The 17,278-nt window shown below is 43.9% G+C and overlaps 1 protein-coding gene and 1 pseudogene across 1 annotated transcript; one reads left to right on the forward strand and one right to left on the reverse strand.

Moving 5' to 3' along the window:
* Positions 1–3,194: 3,194 nt before the first annotated feature.
* On the reverse strand, positions 3,195–12,668 carry LOC120105345 (annotated as a pseudogene).
* Positions 12,669–12,968: 300 nt separating this feature from the next.
* LOC120105346 (ethylene-responsive transcription factor ERF107-like) lies at positions 12,969–16,594 on the forward strand. The gene is made up of 2 exons (XM_039117712.1): positions 12,969–13,682; positions 16,532–16,594. The coding sequence occupies exons 1-2, from the start codon at positions 12,969–12,971 to the stop codon at positions 16,592–16,594; spliced, it is 777 nt and encodes a 258-aa protein (XP_038973640.1).
* The last annotated feature ends 684 nt before the right edge of the window (positions 16,595–17,278 follow it).

The raw sequence follows: 17,278 nt of genomic DNA on the forward strand, positions 1-17,278 counted from the left end.
ATTTGTGCTAGAGCCTGACAGTATGTGGTTCTCGTTGTTAAGGGCCAAGTACGGAACTTTGCTGCTTGGAGTGCGAGCTGGCTGCCACCACTCACCGGTCTGGTGGGAGATGTGTGCCCTTGCTACGTTGGTGCTTTCGGAGACTAGATGGGCCATTGGGGACGGGCGATCCATCGATGTTTTGGAGGATTGCTAGGTGACCGACCAGCCGATCAGCCGTCTACCGACCATGGTGAACTCAGATAGGCTAGCAGGTCATAGGGTCAGTGATTTGTTGGATCCAGATGGGGGTCGATGGAGGGATGGTTTGATTCGAGAGGTTTTTAGGGAGCAGTTGGCAGAGATGGTCCTGGCTTTACCGGTCCCATCCCAGACGGAGCATGACAGGCTAGTATGACTGTCGTCGGGGCGGTCGCGGGTGCGAGCTAGGGACCTTCACGCTTTGATCAGTAAGAAGCTAGCCCGACAGATGGAGGGAGGATGGATTTGGAGGATGTAGATTCACCCACGTATGGCGCTTTTAATCTGGAAGGTGGCATGAGGTGTTCTACCGACCAGAAGTCTGCTGACTCGACGAGGGGTGCAGATTATCTCATGCTGTGAGGTATGCATGGATATCGAGGAGACCATTGATCATGTTCTTTTGCAGTGCCCTAGGGTCAAGAAGATATGGAGCAGATCACCTGCACCTCTTTCCCATTCAGTGGAGTCGGCTCAGGACTTGATTCACATATTGAGGCGCTCCATGCGGAGTCCTAGCTCAGCTGAGGTGGGGATCCTCAGAGCATATTTGGCTTATTATATATGGTTAGACAGGAATACCAGCCTGTTTGAGGGCAGGAGGTCATCGTCAAGGCTAGTGGTAGATAGAGCTATACTGCATGCAGGGGAGGTCACTGCAGCTGCCGCATTATTTTCTTCTGGGATGGCCAGGGACATCTGGGGTACTCTATCTGCTGGTACAGCATCCAGGTTCGCCTTAGTTTCTTGGGTGCCTCCACCCGTTGGTCATTTCAAAGTAAACTTTGATGGCAGCAGATCAGTGGTCTGGAGGGATAGGTTTTGTTAGGGCAGAGCTTTGGGCAGCAGATTGGATCGCCTCCTTTGTTGTTCGGTACTCTAGAGAGGTCTTTTGGACATCTGTAGTAGATATATCTTTTTTGTTGTACCTTTTACTTTCTCATGATTTGGCAGGATGTACTCACGTTAGAGCTATATAAAATTTGCCGTTTCAACAAAAAAAAAAGAGAAAACATATGAGATAAAGATTTCGGCTAGCGTCTGCCACATTCTTCTTCCTCTTTGGGAAGCCACCTCATGTTTCATTGATAAATGAAACGAGAAAAGGCAAAAAGCAGAAAGACAAGTAGAAGTGTGCAAAAAAACTGATCAAACTGTAAAACTGAGCCAACCCGTTATTTCGATTCGGTTTGGATCAGTCAGTTTGGTTTTGGTTTAAAATCTGTTCGATATTAGTCTAAATTTTAAAAATCGTATATACATACATACATACATATAAGTTTATCTTTTCTTGCATTCTTCTTTCGTTATTTTTTCGAGAGGAATTCTACTTTCAATTTCACATCCATATTTTTGCTCAAAAAAATTCAGGTGCATATTGGATGTTTATACTTCCCTACTTTCTATGGTCACAGCTAGTTTCTTAAGAATGATTAGGTTGACACCTAATATTAAGATGTTCTGGAGTTTCCGATCTTGTGACAGCTAATTCCGGATTATGCTAGGTTTTCTTTCACAGTGTGAATCAAATGGTGAATCTGCCTGCTTCCTCTTACTTTTTCTAAAAAAGAAATAAAAAACTACCATAACACGCTGTTAGATCCATCACCAGAGACGCACTCGGTCTTCTTTACTAAGGTCTCCTTGGACAGACCAATCACCATCCTTCTGGTTTTATGCCATGGAAAAGTTTTAGGCTGTAAGAAGAATACCCTTCGATTACCAGTCCCCTTGACTGCGTATGACCGAAAAGAGATGAGCATGACCTCCATCCATTTCATTTCAATAAGATGGCAGAAACGGGCTACATGTCTGAGAATTTCAATGGATATAGAATTTAGACTAATATTCAGCTAACATTACTAAAGACTCCTCAAAAAAGTTACTACAGACTCAGAATTAAAGGAGCAAGACTACATGTGGAGCAGGCTATGACAATGAGTGTACACCAGAAGATGACGGGCGGAGCTCCGTCCAATTTATGTCTATGTGATAATGAAATGAGGTAATTCCTTCTAATTCGCAGTTACGAACTATATTGCTTTTGAACCAAGGCTATTCAAATAATATATACCTTTAACATTACCGGAGTGATAGTTCAAAAAATGAGAATTGCTACGTGAAACAAAGTTACAACAATGACAGCGTTGAACATCAAAGTTGGGGAAAATTCAGCTTTAAGCCTGAGATGATGCGGCTGTGTTGCAGTTTTCTCTTTCCACTGTGACATATCTAGTTTGTATGTTGGAGTTTTCAGATCCCGTGTTTCTGGCTCTTAGAAATTAGAATTGTATCCAGACTCTAATTTCAGCTTAAAGCCCATGCTTGTACGGAAAAAGAAAGGAGGGGAACATGGCTGATTGGTTTCTCTTCTTTATTTCTTTATTCACCATTACATAGAGTTATTATATCTTGTGGCTTCTATTAACTGATTGTGGTATCAGCATAATGGCTGCTAAAATTTTATTGTACTATGAGAAGCTCAGCTAGCAAATCACACTACAAAAGAAAGGATATCTCCCGACGGTTTTTTTAGTCTCTACCGACGCTTTTAAGCGTCGGTGAATTTCCAGCCCACGCACCCGGAAGCGTGGGTCAGACGTCGGGCAGGTGGGCGTGGGTCCGGTTTTTGCCGACGCTAAGAGAAAGCGTCGGTAAAAACAGGGATTTCCCGACGCTAATAAACGCGTCGGCAAAAACAACATTCGCCGACGCTTTAAAGTGTCAGGAAAGCCCAAACCAGTTTTGGGTTTTCGCCGACGCTTTAAAGCGTCGTTATAAACATTTTTTTTAAAAAAAATATTTTAAAAAATATTTTGAATCAGAGCCTCGATTCCTCCCCAATTTCCTCTCCGCCTCCTTCATCGCATCCCTCAGATCCCTCCGGCGAATCGATCGGCTCCGGAGCTTCAGATCCCGCCCCCTCGCGGCCATTTCCGGCGGGTGACGCTGGCCTAGTGGCGGTGGAGCTCGACGACGGGGAGGGTGGGGAAGCGGATGTCGAGGACGACGACCTTGGCGGAGTCCATGATGATGGTGGCCATGTAGCGGGGGTCTTGCTTGTTCCAGCCAAGGCGGACGAGGGGGGTGTTGGGGGGGTCGGCCGACTCGTAGATGATGGTGGAGTGCTCCTTATCGCGAAGGTTGAAGATGCGGACGGAGCCGTCGGCGGAGACGGAGGCGAAGACGCCGACGCCGCCCCAGGCGATGTCGTAGACCTCCTTGTCGTGGGCGATGAGCTGGGTGTCGACGGCCTCGCGCTCGATGTCCCAGATGGTGCAGGTGGTGTCGATGGACGAGGTGCCCACGCGGCGCGGCTCCCCCTCGTTCCAGTCGAAGGAGGTTAGGGGATCGCAGAACTCGGAGTTCCGGTTGCCGTTGAGGAGGGATCGGAGCTCAACACGCGACGACGAGGAGGACTTGGAGGAGGAGTTGTTCTTCTTGCTGTTGTCGTCACCGCCGCCTTCGTCATTCGACGATATGCGCTAGATGCGGAGGAAGTCGGCAGAGGTGGCGAGGAGATCGGGGCGGAGGCAGTCGCGGTCGGGGACGAACATGGTCTTGGTGGGGGGGGGGTAGGGGTGCTCGAAGGAGAGGGCCACCAGGCCAGCGTCAACGCCATCGCCTGGGCGCCCCACAGCTCCTGCCACATCTGCCGGCCGGGGCTGGAGGGGGCGCTGACGTAGGGAGTGGAGCAGGAGCTGTCGACATCGTCTGAGGGGAAACACAGGGGGGAGAGGGGAGGGTCGAGGTGGTGTTCGCCATGGTTGGGTTCTGCGAGCTCGGGGCTCGGAGGGTCGCCATTGCGAAGGTTTTGGAGCTCCATTCTCTCTCTCTCTCTTTCTCTCTGTGGACTATAGCTTCTCGGAGAAGATATTATAGACGGAAAGGACGAAGGGGGAGGTGGGGCTCGTTGGACACGCAATAAATTTTGGGTCGTTGGCTTCCGACGACGCTTTTTAGCATCGTCTTAGGCCTGCGATTACACCAACACGTATTAGCGTCGTTTTTTTTCCGACGCTTTTTACAAGCGTCGCCACATTTAGACGTTAGACCGAAAATTGCCGACGCTTGTAAAAAGCGTCGGCAAAAAAGCGTCGGTAAAACCGACTTTCCCTGTAGTGTCAGTATGATGATCTAACCTTCTTTTCTTTTTTCTTTTTATTTCTTTTTTTTTTTTTGCTACATCGGCGACTCACATACACCATGTGTAAGTGTAGCCCATAAAGTCAGAAAGAAGCAGGAAATGCAAGGAAGATGGTACAAAGTCGTGTCCCTCGCAGATGACGTTACCGGAGTAGTGGGCCGCATAAAAAGCCACCCAATCCACAGCACAGTTGGCCTCCCTATACACAGTAGAGGCCCGGAAGGCAGTGCATTCACCTAAAAGACCACGAATATCATAGAGCAGCCGCATCCTCCAGGCAAACTGCTTGAGATTCTGAATGCCCTCAATCACCGTGGCGGCATCCCTCTCAAGAATAATGCAGCCCGCACCCAGCACTCGTCTTGCATAGGAGACGCCCTCCTAAGCAACTCTGACCTCGGCCCCGATAATAGTCTGGTCAAAGATGCGCCGGCCCCCGGCCACCACTAATCTAGCCTGTTGATCTCTGATGACAAATCCGGCTTCGCAGCATCCACCCGTTGTGACACTGCCGTCTAAGTTCACCTTCAGAAAACCAAGAGGTGGGGGCTCCTAGGAGATGAGAATAATCTTGGACGCCACATGAGTGGAGTGAGAGCCCCAGATTTTCCTAGCCAACCCAAGGGACGCCGACGCAGTGATGTTAAAGACCTCTGCCGCATGAAGTAAGGCCCTATCCACCACTACTCTTGGATGTGTACCTCTATCCTCGAAGAGATTCTATCTAGCCAGCAGTGATAAGTTAGATAAGCCGGTCCACTGCTTTTGCTGGTTGGACCTCCAAGAGGACTATGCTAAGAAGATTAGAAAATCCTCGACCGACGCCTATCCTCGGCACAAATCAGAAGAAGCTGAAGCACACTCCCAAATCTGAGCAGCACGTTGGCAATCGAATAGGACGTGGAGTATGGGCTCCTCTACCGCCTAGCAAACCCCACAATTTGGGGTGATGCTCACCCCCTCCGAGCCAGTACTTCCCAGGTGGACAGACAACTCCAGGCCATCTTCCAAACAAGCAGTGCCACCGAGGGTGAATATGTAGCCGCCAGATCTAACCTTTTTTTAAAAAAAATCAATATATTGATTGTTGCTAGAGCAAGACATGTCATACATCGAAAGCACTATTGTTTTCAATCAAAAAAAGAAGGCACCATTGCTCTAGATATCTTCAGTGCAGAAGAATTTAGTAGCATTACTCCTAACGTAGATGTCGTTGATATTGAAATTAGTAGAACTATTACAATCTCTTCCTTCTAGTTGATGTTGGGAAACTCTTTGCGAACTAAGAGAACCCAGTTTTGGAACTGGATTTTTAACATAAAGATATTCAATTTTTTATAGCAATAACATACGAGACACTCATAATACACTAATATTTCATGATTTTTTTCTCCAGAAATCTTTTCGTGGATGCATGGTTGCGTTTAGATACAATTTTAAAATTTTATTAATGAACCATCATCTGAAAAGAGTTTAAACATAATCTAGGTCTTCTAAAATAATTTCTGTTAAACAAGATGACCTTCCACTTCCTGCATAAATTAGCTTGCTGTCATGATCAGACTCATGACTCTTTTGTTAGAAGTATGCTCTAGAAGCTAATGTGGTTGACGTATATTTATAATCTGGAACATAAATTTGTACTTGACCCTTATTATTTATTAATAAGATTGGGCATTATTTCATTCATGTTTATATGTGTCCATGATTCGTCCAAAGAATTAATAAGATGATAATACATATTCTTAAGAGTTGAGAATTTGAGGCATGTGTCATTAGTGATTAATTCCTAAATACTCATGATTGATGGATCATCACGAGGATGGTGATCAATCTGACGAGATTAGTGCACAGATCACTTAGTCAGATGGATGAGTCTTGAATCCACGGTGTGGGGACACTGGAGGATTGTGCAAGTGCTTGTTAGAGAACAAATGTACTGAGCGTGACCAAAGCAAGTAGTCACATGGATGTCTATCCACTCGTCAATGACATACTTATGCTGCAGTTATATGTCTGGTCATTTGACCTACGGTGCCTTGGCTATTCACTGTGAGGTTGCTGTAGTTTGACGAGTACATACATATGGGCCTTAGCCATTCGGGTCCTTGTCGTACAAATTGGCTGTAGTAGGTTCACTTTAGGAATAAGAGTGCATCTAGAAGGGATCTATCGATCTAGATAGATTAGGAGTGATTCTATATGATTTATGAGATTGAGTTCGATTAAATTTCTGGCCATATATTTTGAAAAAAAGAGTTTTCCAAATCTCGAACTAGAGTCAAATAAATCTTGCATATGACAGACGATGGGGTTTGACGAGTTATCCATAACCTCCATCCTGTCGGGATCCATGATAGAGGAACTGTATCATATGCTAACTACACCTAGAGTTTCATACATTCCGTTCTACTGGATTGCCACTATATACTGTTAGGTGTCACTGGTGGATTGTGAGACTCGAAGGCATTTATCTGATGATCGGTAAACCTTGATGAGTAGAACTAAAATCGTTTCAGTCTACTGAAAGGAGTTTCAGTAATATTGAGATGAAAATCTCAATATATCTCACTACCAGACAGAATAGAACCTACGGAGTTACACACATTAGTGATTTTGATTAGTCAGATTATCGTATTGTGATTAGAAATCACAATTGGTGCCAATTATCAATATGATTGGTGATTGAATTAACTCACTAAGTGTTAGTGAGTTAAAGGAAGAAGAATTGAGTAGAATTGATTGTAATTGGATTGTAATTGGGCTGATTTGATGAGCCAAATCAAATTGGGTTCGACCCAAATTGAATTGGGCTCATGATTGGGTCAAATCATTAGATCCTGATTAGATCAGGATATATGCTTGGAATATGCCTTAAGTCGTGTTCACACCATGCGGACTCTAAGGTCCCATGGCATTGTAGGATAAATATGCCTTAAGTCGTGTTCACACCATGTGGACTCCAAAGTCCACATGGCACAGGATCACACATGGCATGCATCCAAAGGTGGGCGGCATGAAGAGGATTCTAATCCTCTTGATCAAGGCACCATGGACACTTGGCATTAATCCAAGGATGGACTAAACCCTAAATGCCTAGTATAAGAAGGAGGGAGGGGAGGCATGTGAGGGATGATTAGAGCTCTTCCTCCTCCACGCCAAGGCCCCTCTTCCTCTCCTTCTTCCTCTTCCACGACAGCAAGGAAGCCTCTCTTTCTCCTCTTCCAACACAAGCAAGCAAGGTAGAAGAAGAAGAAAGAGTTTCTTCTTCAAGGAGCAAGGATTGGTTGCTGTTCTTCTTTCTTTCTTCTATGACAATCAGGAGAGATCTCTGCAAGGAGCTAGCACTCCGGTGAGATCCTATTCTCTGATTTTCAGATCCTCATGTGGATACTTGAAGAGACCGGATACATGTGCGGCTATAAGGAGAACCTATACAACGATCATCAGATTGCGGCGAGCTTCTACCTACACAAAGATGAAGATGAGATCTTTACTTTTGATTTTTGTTTTTTGGTTTTGTAATCAATTTTTTAATCTTAATCTCCTCTCCCTTATGGATTCAAAGAGATCTTCTGGATTATTGAATCCGGAAAAAAATTTAAATTCAACGATCCGTGGCAAGTTCATGAGATGAACGATGCCCGTGCATGGTTTTCGTTGCGATCGTCGCATCGTGCATGGGGTAACTCAACAGTGGTATCAGAGCCACATTTTTGGGAGCATGATTAAGATTTAAAAGTTTGATTAAGTCATAATTAGATCTTATTTTTAATTTTAATGTTTGCTGAAATTTTCTGCATGCTGAAATTTCAGATTGCTGAAATTTTCAGCATGCAGATTTTATTTTCTTTAATCTTGCAATATTGTTTTTAGAATTGCAATGAGATTGCAATGTTTAAAATCAAGTATTGCATAATCTGAATTTCAGAGGATAGCATTATGAATTAAAAATACAGATCTGAAACTTTCATGCATGAGATACATGTGGTGATGATTAATAAATCGAACCCTTTTTGGTATCAAATTGTAAATACCCGTGATGTTCTGTAATGTCATGTAATCTTTAAATTTTAGATGCCTGCGCACATCTAATTTGATGTATTTGAGGGGCCTGTGTGTCTCATAAAAGGGTTGTAATATTAATTATTATTTCTGGGTTGTAATCTGTGATTGATGTACATCAACGGTTGATCGATGTACAATCATAAGATGCGTGGCACGATCTGAGTGAATGATGGCGATGGATCAAGGTATTGATCAGGATCGAATCAAGGATACTCTGGATTGGATCAAGAGTTGAAGATGATCTAACCGATTGACGTATATGCGTTTGTAATATGACCCAAACCAGATCCATGATCATCACCAGTTTAAATTTACAGCTTTTAATTATTGCTTTTGGCATTAATTGATATCTGCCTACAATGAGCTTTATATGCATGAGATGCGAATGTGAGCTGAGTGGGGTAGATTATTTATATTAGATGTAAACCCATGAGACCTCAAACCTCCTCAATCAGTCGAGAGTGAACAATACATTGAGCTAGCTATATTTGATTAATTGATCTAATTGGTGTCTAGAAAAGCATTAAATGTAGTTATTTAATTAGGATCCTACTCTCTGAGTGAGGGAAGCCTCTCACCTGCTTACCTGGCTAATTGATCGATTACCTCCTATGAAAAGCTCAAAGTTGGAATCACTAAGACTAGATTACCCAATATTAAGTTTATTGGTCTTCCACCATAGTATAGCTGCTAACGTCTTTCCGGCGTTGATTTGTCTTGGCTGGATACAGTGAGCAAGTTGCATCGGAGGACTAGACCTTTCTATATGACATGAGATGTTGTGGGGGTAAAGATGGGGTTGAGCCCAATAACTGTTAGGTAATGACCAAATGATGACTTTACTTCTACGGAAAATATGGCGGGTCTGACTTAACTAAGGAACAGGGCCAATAACTGTTAGGTGATGCCCTTATGACTTAGAGACTGATTGGCTGTAATTTGCTTATGAAGCACGTACAAGAGTTGTACACTCATCGTTTATGTGTCGCCAATAACTATTAGGTGAGGTGACATATCAATTGGTGGAACCGCAGCACCCCACTTGAAACTTAAAGTCGCAGGTTTTCATTTCTCTACTAGGGGTGTTAGGATCCCTCGCACGTTGCAGAAAATTCCAGAAAAATTCTGCGTGCAACGAAAGACATACACGAGATCCCGTTCATCGCATGAACTTATTTTTAAAATGATGTTCGTAGATAGATTAGGATTAAATTCTTTTTACATCATTAAGAAGATCATATCTTCACCTTGTGCGGGTAAATGATCACCGCAAACTGATGATCGTGGTATTTGATGGAGGTTCGATTGAAGCCGTACATGCGTTCGGCCTCTACAGATATCCACACGAGGTAGAGGACCAATCGAAGCTCTCGTACCTCCCCGAGATGCTAACTCCCTTGCAGAGATGGCTTTGGATGGCTGATAACCTCCCTTTGAATCAATTCTTGAAGGCCGAAGGGACAAGGAAGAAGAAGGTTGGTTCAATGGAAGAAGATCTAAAGGCCACGCAGCCTTTTCTTTTCCTTTGCGTTGGAACCAAAGAAGGGAGGAAGGAGGCCCACGCCACAAGCTTCTTTTTCCCTTCTTTCTTGCGGCTGAAAAGAGGAATGAGGAAGGGGGTTTGCTACCATGATAGCCAAGGAAAAACCATTGTGAAGAGGGGTCACACGCCTCCTCCTTTTGAATCCCTAGCGGATAGGGATGAGCTCCTAAATTTTAGGAGCTCATCCTTATCCCTTTTAATTCAAAGAGAGGAGGGGCGTACGCCCCTCCTTTTCTCTTCACGCAAGCAAGGCCCCTCCCTCTTCTCTCCTCCAATCCCACGCCCCACTTAATCATATTAAGTGGGGTGGGTTTAGCCACATAGATTGGAGCCCAATTCTTTTCTAAAAAGGATTAGGTGAACTCAATCTATCTTTCATTCAAATCCTAATCTAATTAGGATTTAATTGAACCATGACTCAATTGAATTCTTCAATCCTAATCCAATTAGAAGTCATTAGATTAATTAGATTAAATTAATTAGGACTTAAGAAATCCTAATCTAATTAGGACTTGTTAAAATTTCAGTCCTAACCAATTAGGACTCTAAAAATCCTACCTCAAATAGGACTCTAATTTAATTTGGAATCCTAATCCAATTAAGACTCTAAGAATCCTACTCCAACTAGGATTCATGTCTAATATGATCAAGTCCAATTAATTAAATCCAATCAATTATATTAAATTGCAATCTGATTGTAATGATTTCTTCTTCAACTTACTAACTCTTAGCGGATTAACCAATTATTAATCAAATTGATTATTTGTGATTTCTAATCACAATTCAACCATCGGATCGTTCAATACCTCTAATGTGTGTGATCCCATAGGTTCTATTCTGTCTTGTAGTGAGATATATTACGATTTCTATCACAATATCATTGAAAACTCCTTTCAATGGGTTGGAACAATTCAAACTCAACTCACCAGGGATCATCGACTATCAAGATGGTCTCTGTAAGTCTCACCATCCATCAGTGACACCTAGCAACATGTAGTGGCTACCCAGCAGAATAGAATGATGAACTTCTAGGTACAGTTATCATATGATACAGTCCTTCTATCGTAGATTCTTATAGAACGGAGGTCATGGATAACTCGTCAAACCTCGTCGTCTGTCATATGTCTAGATTTATTCGACTTAAGTTCGAAAGTAAAAAATTCTTTCTCCACAGTACGTACTGCCTCGGGCGAGGTCTTACGAACTCAGTCTCATAAATCACATAGGACCACTCCTCATCTATCAAGATCGATAGATTTCTTATAGGTGCATACCCTACTCCTACAGTGAACCTACTACAACCAATCTACACTAGAAGGACCCATATGTCTAAAGACCATGTATATGTGTAGTCAAACTACAATAACCTCACTATTGTTAACATCCCTCATATGCCATGAAAATTTCCAAATAATTTTCAGATTGCAGCGAAAAAACATATGCGGGATCCGTTCATCGCATAAACCTATTTTAAAATCTTTCGTTTGTAGATAGATTAGAATTAAATTATTTTAAACCATTTTAAAATCATTAAGAAGATCAGATCTTCACCTTGTATGGGTAGATGGTCTCCGCAAATCTGATTTACGTGGTATTTGATCAAGGCTCAGTGGAAGCCGCACACGCGTCCGGCCTCTACGGGTATCCACACGAAGTACTGACTCGATCGAAGCCTTTGGATCTCACCGGGGTGCTAGCTCCCTTGCAGAGATGGCTATGGATGGCTGATATCCTCCCTTTACTATCAACTCTTGAATGCCAAAAGGGAGGAGGTAGAAGAAGGATGGATCAAGGAACAAAAACAAAGCCCTTGCAGCCTTTTTCTTTTCTCATGCGCTAGACCCAAGAAAGAGGAAGAAGAAGGCGCCACCACCCTTTCTTTTTCTCCCTTTTCTCTTGCGGCTGGAAGGAGGAATGAAGGGAAGAGAGGTGCTGCCGAAATGCCCAAGAAAAGCATAAAAAATGCTGGCCGAAATCACCTCTCCCTTTTGAAATGCAAAGGGATAAAGATGAGCTCCTATTTTTTAGGAGCTCATCCTTATCTCTATTTTATGCCACGTAGGAGGGGCGTGCGCCCCTCCTTTTTCTCCCATGCATTGCTCAAAGAGACACTACAAGAAGAAGGAGCTTTTCCGACTTTTGTCTGCCGACGCTAAGTAGAAGCGTCGGTAATTTTTTTTGGAAGTCTGGCTTCTGCCGACGCTTATAAGCGTCGTCGCAACCCGTGGCTTGGGCCGACGCTTTTAAGCGTCGGCGGAAGCAAAAATCATTTTTTTTTAATTTTTTCCTCCCAACGACGCTTTAGAAAGCGTCGTCGGAGGCCATTATCCCCTCCTCCCTGCAAATTCCTCCCGATATTTTTCCTCCCAACGGCGCCCCCCTCCCCTTCTCTCTCCGCCGCTCGCCCCCTCCCCCTGCAAAGGTGGGAGATCATCTGCCACAATCACCACTGACTCTGCCGCTGCTCCGAAAGCCTAAAGTCATCAGCTGCAGTCTTCCTATTTCAGCGTTCTCGTCGCCACAATCTGGTTCAGCTGCAACGAAGAGCTTCAAGAAATGGAGAATTCCAGCACAAACAGCCCCACCCTGCTTTCCACTCCTTGGCTCGCCAGCGATCCACAAGTCTTGTGGTGAGGGGAGATCTTCTGCGCCATCAGATGAGTTCGACATTCTTAGAAGTCCCGGCATGAAGCTGCCTGAAAATGGAGTTCCTCTGCAAGTGTAAGGACTCTGAAGAGCTTGATCCTCGAGCGGAAGAAAACTTCAAATGCGGGGTATTGTGCTTGTTTTTGCCCGCTTTCTCCAAGAAGAAACAAGTAGAAGCTAGCCGAGATGAGCAAGGAGAGCAGAGAAGCACCGTGTCAATCCCTCCCCTCTCCCGATCCCTCAAACCCCCTCCCTTACAAATCTCTTTTTATCAATATTGGCTCTTCTATCTTATCTCTCTTCTTGCTTTGCCGGATTCTTATCATGGCGTCCATCGTCGACGATGACTCCACCCTCGACCTGATCCGCGAGCATCTCCTCGGAGACCTACCCCTCTCCCCTCTTCCCCCGCCCTCCGCCCCCCACGGCATCGCCGTCTCCGACTACCTTGACACCACCCAGCCCTTCTCTGGCAGCGGCCGCATCGATCCCTACGGAGTGCTGGAAGCTTACCGCTTCGCCGAGCCGGTCGACCCCATGATCCGGTTCGGCGGCGACTCGCAGCAGGCCTCCGACCTCTGCCTCCCGTCGCTCACCATCTCCCTACCCCCGGTCCGAAAGTTCGAGATCGAGTGGACGGAGGCGGCAGCAGCCGTAGGGCCGGCGGAGCACAACGACGGGCGGCGGTACCGGGGGGTGCGGCAGCGGCCGTGGGGCAAGTTCGCGGCGGAGATCCGGGATCCCAACCGGCGGGGATCCAGGATATGGCTCGGGACTTTCGACACCGCCGTCGAGGCCGCGAAGGCCTACGACCGCGCCGCTTTCCAGATGCGCGGCTGCAAGGCAATCCTCAACTTCCCCAACGAGATCGGCAGCTCCGGCCGCTGCATCCCGCCCCCTCCACCGCCGCTCGCGACGGCGGGGAAGAGGAAGAGGGCGCCGGCCGCGGCGGAGGAGGCGAAGGAAGGTGAGATGAGGCCGATCAAGAAGGAGAGGTCTCCGGAGATGGAGGAGTCGGCGGAGGAGAATATTCCGTCGGTTTGCCCCTTGACGCCGTCGATTTGGAACGGGCGTGCAGCGAGGAGTTCCTCTGCAACGAGGAAACCGTTCTTTTTTCTTTTTTTTTTACAGGGGACAGCAAGGTTTTCTTGGGTATTTTTATATTTTTTTTTTCATAAAAACAATTTATGACGACGCTTTAAAGCGTCGCTAATTGAAGCTTTAGCGACGCTTAAAAGCGTCGCTAAAAATAACCTTTAGCGATGCTTTTCAAACGCGTCAGTAATTTTTTTTCCACTCCGACATAGCCGACGCTTTGGTGACGCTTTTAAAAGCGTCGGGAAGAAAATTACCGACGCTTATAAGCGTCGGTAAAAGCCTCAAAAAGCGTCGCCAAAGCTCCTTTTTCTTGTAGTGAGAGGGGCATATTCCCCTCCCTCTTATCCATTTAAATCTGCCACTTAATCAAATTAATGGGTGATTTAATTTGGGTCTAGTGCATGAGTCCAATCCTAGTCAAAATAGGACTTGTATGAACCCATTTCAATTTCCTCCTTATCCTAATCTATTTAGGATTTAATTGAACCATGACTCTATTGAACTCTTCAATCCTAATCCAATTAGGAGTCATTTAATTAATTAGATTAAAATTAAAATTAATTAGGACTTGAGAAAATTTCAATCTAATTAGGACTTGTTCAAATTTCAGCCCTAAGATAATTAGAACTTTAGAAATCCTATTCCAAGTAGGACTCTAATTTAATTTGAAATCCTAATCCAATTAGGACTTCATGAATCCCACTCCAAGTAGGACTCATGATCAAGTCCAATTAATTAAATCCAATTAATTAAATTAAATTGCAATCTGATTGCAATTATTCCTTCTTCTAACCACTAACTCTTAGCGGGTTTTCAATTTATCAATCTAATTGATCATATGTGATTCTTAATCACAATTCAACCATCGGATCGGTCAATACTTCTAATGTGTGTGACCCCATAGGTTCTATTCTGACTAGTAGTGAGATATATTGCAATCTCTATCACAATATCATTGAAAACTCCTTTCAATGAGTTGAAACAATTCCAACTCAACTCATCAGGAATTATCGACCATCGAGATGATCCCTGTGAGTCTCACCATCCACCAGTGACACCTAGCAGTATGTAGTGGCTACCCAGCAGAATAGAATGATGAACCTCTAGGTGCAGTTATCGTATGATACAGTCCTTCTATCGTGGATCCCTACAGACCGGAGGTCATGGATAACTCGTCAAACCCCGTTGTCTGTCATATGTCTAGATTTATTCGACTTGAGTTCGATAGTGGAAAACTCTTTCTCCACTTTATATTACTGCCCTGGCCAAGGTCTTAGAACTCAGTCTAATAAATCATATAGGATCACTTCTCATCTATCAAGGTCGATAGATTCCATGTAAGTGCATACCCTACTCCTACAGTGAACCTATTGCAGCCAATCTACACAACAAGGACCCATATGACTAGAGACCATGTATATGTGCAGTCAAACTACAATAACCTCACTGTGAATAGCCGAAGCACCGCAGGTCAAAGGACCAGTCACACTACTGCAACATCAAGCAAGTCACTGACGACTGGATAGACATCCAAGTGATTTCTTGTCTTGGTCACGCTCAGTACCCTTGTTCTCTAACAAGCACCTGCACTATCACTTCAGTGTCCTTACACTGTGGACTCGAATCTCGTCCATCCATAAGGAAAGTGATCTGTGCACTGATCGGATCGATCACCGTCCTCGTAATGATCCATTGATCAAGAGCATTTAGAAATTAATCACCAATGATACATGGCTCAAATTCTCAACTCTTGAGAATATGTATCATCATCTTATTAATTCCTTGGACGATTCATAGACACATAAACAATATGAATGAAAAGAATGCCCATTTATTATTCAATAATAATAAAGTCAAGTACAAATTTATGTCCTAGAATTAATAATGTGTCCGCCAGATTGGCTTCTAGGGCATACATCTAACAACTGTGAGTAGTTGAAGCACCGCAGGTCAAAGGACCAGTCACACTACTGCAACATCAAGCAAGTCACTGACGAGTGGATAGACATCCAAGTGACTTCTTGTTTGGTCACGCTCAGTACCTTTGTTCTCTAACAAGCACCTGCACTATCACTTCAGTATCCATACACTATGGACTCGAGTCTCGTCCATCCATAAGGAATGCGATCTGTGCACTGATCTCATCGGATCGATCACTGTCCTCGTGATGATCCATCGATCAGGAGCATTTAAAAATTAATCACCAATGATACATGGTTCAAATTCTCAACTCTTGAGAATATGCATCATCATCTTATTAATTTCTTGGACGATTCATAGACACATACACAATATGAATAAAAAAGAATGCCCATTTATTAATCAATAATAATAAAGTCAAGTACAAAACTATGTTCCAAAATTAATAATGTATCAGCCAGATTGGCTTCTAGGGCATATATCTAACAAGAAGAGTGTGAGAGATCCGAGGAAATAGTGGGAGAATTTTTCCTATTTGTTCTTAAAAGACCCAAAAAATAAATTAATGTCAAGTACAAAATTCTAATTAGAATCTTTACTCTCTGCAGATAGTAATGGCTACTTCCAACCCATTAACTCGAATCCTAGAAAACAACAAATTGACCGGATTTAATTATAAAGATTGGCTCCACAACTTAAAGATTGTTTTAAGTTGCGAAAATATAGCTTATGTTCTTGACCATGAACTTCCTGTGTTACCAGCCCGTCCAACCAATGACCAGCGTGAGACGTATACTAAATGGTTGGATGATGACAATAAAGTTAGGTGCTATATTCTAGCATCCATGTCTAACGAATTGCAATGCCAGTATGAAAGCATGAAGACTGCCAAGGACATGTTAGATCACCCGCAAGAGTTGTATGGTGAATAGAGTCGCACAACGAGGTTTGAAGTGCCCAAGCGGCTCTTCAAAGCCAAGATGCGCGAGGGGTAGTCTGTCTATGACCATGGTTTGACCATGATCAAGGATCTTGAAGAGCTTGAGAAGCTCGGCATGACCATGCATAAGAATTTGCAAACGGATTTGATCCTGAAATCCTACCATCTTTATATGGGCAGTTTATTGTAAACTACCATATAAATAAAATTAAATGTACCAAACTTGAATTCTTAAATATGTTGGTAACAACTGAGGAAGACTTGAAAGGTTGAAGGAGCACAGTTCTCGCTGCCGAGCTGGCTTCTACTTCCAAGAGAAAGTCTACTGGAAAGAAGAAGAAGCCTGCAAAGAAGCAGAAGACCGAGAAGAAGCCGAAGAAGAAAGTTCCTAAGAAAAAGGCCGAACCTAAGAGAAAGTGTTTCCATTGCAACGAAGACGGCCATTGGACAAGGAACTATTCTATCTACATGGAGTGTATAAAGAGCAATAAGGGGACACACCTTCTGAAGGTATGTCAGATCTGCTTATTATTAAAACAAATCTAACGATTTCTTCTACTTCCAGTTGGGTTATAGATTCTGGTTCTAGTACTCACTTGTGCACTACCATGCAGGATTTAAAGAAAAGTAGGAGGCTTACGGAAGGTACGGTAATCCTGCGGATTGACAATGGAGC

Source organism: Phoenix dactylifera, unplaced genomic scaffold, assembly GCF_009389715.1.
Source record: "Phoenix dactylifera cultivar Barhee BC4 unplaced genomic scaffold, palm_55x_up_171113_PBpolish2nd_filt_p 000265F, whole genome shotgun sequence".
In the NCBI taxonomy this organism is placed as follows: Eukaryota; Viridiplantae; Streptophyta; class Magnoliopsida; order Arecales; family Arecaceae; genus Phoenix; species Phoenix dactylifera.

What these genes read in the sequence shown, in the direction of transcription:
- LOC120105346 (XM_039117712.1), top strand. Translation starts at nt 12,969, where the DNA reads ATGGCGTCCATCGTCGACGATGACTCCACCCTCGACCTGATCCGCGAG. An exon ending in CGGAGGAGAATATTCCGTCG is followed by an intron (nt 13,683 to 16,531) that starts GTTTGCCCCTTG and finishes TTGCAATGCCAG; the next exon opens with TATGAAAGCATGAAGACTGC.